At 60.0% G+C, this 3,549-nt stretch overlaps 1 protein-coding gene across 1 annotated transcript in view; it reads right to left on the bottom strand.

Moving 5' to 3' along the window:
* The window catches only part of LOC104462237 (nuclear envelope pore membrane protein POM 121-like), a gene marked incomplete at both ends in the record, with an annotated part of 10,212 nt that overhangs the window by 3,942 nt on the left and 2,721 nt on the right, over positions 1 to 3,549 (bottom strand). The window contains 5 exons of the mRNA XM_010074101.1: positions 411 to 513; positions 918 to 1,042; positions 1,750 to 1,820; positions 2,662 to 2,753; positions 2,946 to 2,983. Coding sequence (XP_010072403.1) covers positions 411 to 513; positions 918 to 1,042; positions 1,750 to 1,820; positions 2,662 to 2,753; positions 2,946 to 2,983 — 429 coding nt within the window. The remainder of the gene's footprint in view (positions 1 to 410; positions 514 to 917; positions 1,043 to 1,749; positions 1,821 to 2,661; positions 2,754 to 2,945; positions 2,984 to 3,549) is intronic.

Raw genomic sequence — 3,549 nt, 5'->3', positions numbered from 1 at the left:
CTGTCCTGGAGTGAGCTGGTGCTGGCTGGGGCAGGAGCTGTCGAGGCAGGCACAGACCCCGGGGAGGTCTCTGCAGTGGTGCTGGGAACCGCATCTATTGAGAAGATGCAAGAAATGAGGACCCATAACTCATTGTGGGGGACTAACCCTTAGCAGAGCTTCCCTGGCAGGCAGGGAAACTGCACGACCATCCCACAGCCCTTGGAGAGCCTCATCCATCACCCTGGGGACTGGAGCATGAGCTCTCCTGAGCGTGAAGGCCCTAAGAGCATCCCCAGACACGACGACCATGCAGGACCCGCCCAGGAGCTTCCCCAGACAGTGCTACACGGACACCCCACTGCCCCGCCAGCCCGGGCCCTGAGTTTCTATTCCTTGCTCCCCCCTCCGCTGTCACAGTCCATCCTTACCAGTCTTATCCTCCAAGACTTTGTTGAACCACTGCAACATTGCCTTCTTCTCCGCGTCCAGGTCCTCCGATGTGATGGAGTAGCCCAGCTGAGGCGGTGGGGGCTGCCAAGAGAGAGCAGCAGCTTAGCTCCTTCTCAGGGAAGCCGGCAGAGCCTCTCTGAACATGGTGGTGAAGGCTGGCTGTCGCAAGACCCGGCGAAGCAGGTTGGTTCTGCCACAGCACGCTACCGCGGAGCTCCGATCCCCATTCGTTTTGGCCCCCGGCTTGGCGCTGAGGGCACGGCAGCCTTCCCCAGGCCATTACCTGGTCCGGCAGCAGGCAGCACAATCACGCACAGCCCACCAGACACTGGGGCTGGGGATAGCGTCACTTCCCACTCGGCCAAGGACGGGGCCTCCTTCCTGAGGGCAGGCAGGTCAGTCTCCCCCCAGCCCTGCAGAAATTGCAGTGAGCACATTCTATCACCAGAGGAGGGCAAAAGGGGCTGCGACAGACAGCGACGTACCAGCGTCAGCTGGTCCCCTGGCTGAGACGTCAGCAACGGGATCTTCCGCTTGCGCTTCCCGCTGCTCCCCAACGCAGACGGCGGGCTCAGGGAATTCTGCTTCTTCTGCACCGGCGTCTCCACCACTACAGAAGGAGATAAGTCAGGACCAGCTCTGGGCAGAGGAAGCATCTGGCTTGTACGCAGGGGGTTGTCCCTTCTGACTCCTCGCTGGGTGACCCATCTCAGAGGGCAGAGCCAGGGGCACGGTTTTAACCCAAGGACAAAGCTGCAATGCCCTGGAAGAGCAGCTGGCTCCGACACACCCAAGGCAGTCTGTTACAAGAGCCCACTGGGGCTCTGCAGGGCAGCAGCCCCATCCCACCTCCATGGTCCTTGCCCAGCGCCTACCCAAACCACAAACCACGCAAACCGTGTGAGCCACATCTAGCGCTGTGCCACAGCACTCTAACTGCAACAGGCACAAAGGATTTCCTCTCCATTTTAGCTGAAGAAGCGTTGGAATAAGCGCAGCCTGGAATTTGCTCAAGGTGCTACTCATACCACAGCCCCAAGGCTGACACCTGCACCAGTGCTGGATGGGAGCTGCTGCTCTCCCTCGCAAGGCAGCTCCCCAGCGTCTGCCGGCACCCCGACACTGCCAGCACCCCGTGCTTGTCACCCAGAAATCCCTTTAGGGCAGTTGCTGAGGCCAGCAGAAGAGCCACTGCCTTGGAACCAGCGTGTTCCTAGTTCCCAGGTGACATCTCAAGCCAATTCCATCTGCAGCCTTCAGCGGCCTCCTGTCCCTGCTCGCACCGGTGGCACAGAGCTGGGGCCCACCGACGCTCACCTTTCTCTGTCTGCAGCTCCTTGTCTGATTTCACTGGAGTGGAAGCGTTGGAGCGATGGAACTCCTCTTCCCTGTGCAAGTGGGAGAGAGTCAGTTAGGGTCACTCCCAGGCCTGGCCCTGTCCCCAGGGAGCAGGATGAGACCGAACACACTAAGGACTCCCACCAGCATCCCTGGTGTGTTTCTTTGCCTCTGTCAAACAACAGACCTCAGGACAATGGCCACGTCCCCACTGCACCAGCCTGAACATGGCTCCAGGTGAGGAGCTGGTCCCCTCACCGGGACCCCAGCTCAGTCAGGCTGCCAAGCTTGCACACCCTCGGCAGGACAAATCAGCCTCAGGGCAGCAGCCGGGGGTCCCGGACCCTGCAGGTCCCTGGCTTGGACCCACCCTGTCGCCAGAGCAGGCGGTTGTGGCAGTTTTAGTTCTGACATAAGCTCAGGTCCTTCTCTGAGCCAGGAGAGAGGAGAAGAGGGGCCTGTGCTCCAAGGCAGGAGGTAAAATACAACCCTACTGTAACTCCTGTGAAAGTATTTTGAGGAGATGGCAAAAACTGGGGCCTGTCTCTTCCCAACATTTCAGCAACCAGCAACCCAGGCCATGGCAGTGCCACAAAGCAACATCGTCTCTGCAGCAATCTGAGCCCTTAAATCTCTAACCCAGCCCAGGAGCAGGGCAGGGATGGTGCAGCTCAGCACTGAGCTGGGAACGCAGTGCAACAGGGTGGTAGGAACACCAACTGACACACCAAGGGGGCTTCCACACCCAGCAGCCATGTCTCAGGAAGGGGCTTGGACTGTGCTGGCTCTGGTGGAGAGCGGGACTCAGGCACCGGGATGGCTGGGAAGGCGACTGCTCTCTTCCCGGCTGGCATGGACGAGCAGGCACTCACCGGGTGAGTGGCTAGTTACCTGGCTCTTTTGAGAGGCCACTCGGGTGTCTGGGGGCGGGAGGATGCTGGGCTGGACGGCGGGGACATGCTCACACCGCTCCTCTTCCACAGCTGGAACACAGAGAGAGAGACTCAGTATGGGGGCCGGCAGGGAACACAGCTTCCCACCCTCCTGCTTGCCCATAGATTAAATCCCATCTCCCAGGGCCGTGGCTAACGAGCCCAGAGCTCCTCTTGCTTCAGCAACACTTAACTCCCCTCCACATTCTGTGAAGTGCAAAGTCTGGCCACCCCAAACTGAACCTGTTCTGGGAGCAAGCGGCCTCCAGGCTCCTTATAGCCTGGCCGAGAGGACAGGGAGCGAGGACACTGCTGGGTAGACGCCGGCTCCTGCCTTCGTGCAGCACAGGCAGAGGCCGCCCGGCTGCCTCCAATGCTCTCCCATGCATGGGGCTGCTCTGGCAGGAGCTGGCCACCTCCTCCCCAGGAGCTCAGAGCAGCTGGATCCCACCTGAGGGATTTTAGACTCGCCCTAGCCAGAGGAAACCTTTTACTGCCAATATATCCTGGAGGAAACCTTTCCCCACTCATGGCTATGCCCCACCGTCACGCCTGGCCCAGGATGTAAGCGGTGTTTTATGACAGCTCAGCAGCTGCTGAGGGGACCTCAGTTAAAGTGGGAACACACGGTCCCATACTTGCTGACTCCAGCTGAAAAAGCAGCAGCGCAGCAAAGTGATTTCTATCTTTCACCTGGATCTAGCCACCCTGGCAGACTGGCCGAGGCGGAGCAGGGAGGGGAGAACAGCCTCCGTCTTGCTCCAGCGTAAAACAAGCCCTGCAGCCAGACAGCTCAGCCTGGGGGCTCCCCCAGCAGCGCACACCAAAGGAAAAGCAACGTCACTGC

This window comes from Pterocles gutturalis, unplaced genomic scaffold (genome assembly GCF_000699245.1).
Source record: "Pterocles gutturalis isolate BGI_N339 unplaced genomic scaffold, ASM69924v1 scaffold6482, whole genome shotgun sequence".
In the NCBI taxonomy this organism is placed as follows: domain Eukaryota; kingdom Metazoa; phylum Chordata; class Aves; order Pterocliformes; family Pteroclidae; genus Pterocles; species Pterocles gutturalis.
The sequence above is the reverse complement of the archived record's forward strand: the minus strand, read 5'-3'. Positions and strand labels throughout refer to the sequence as shown.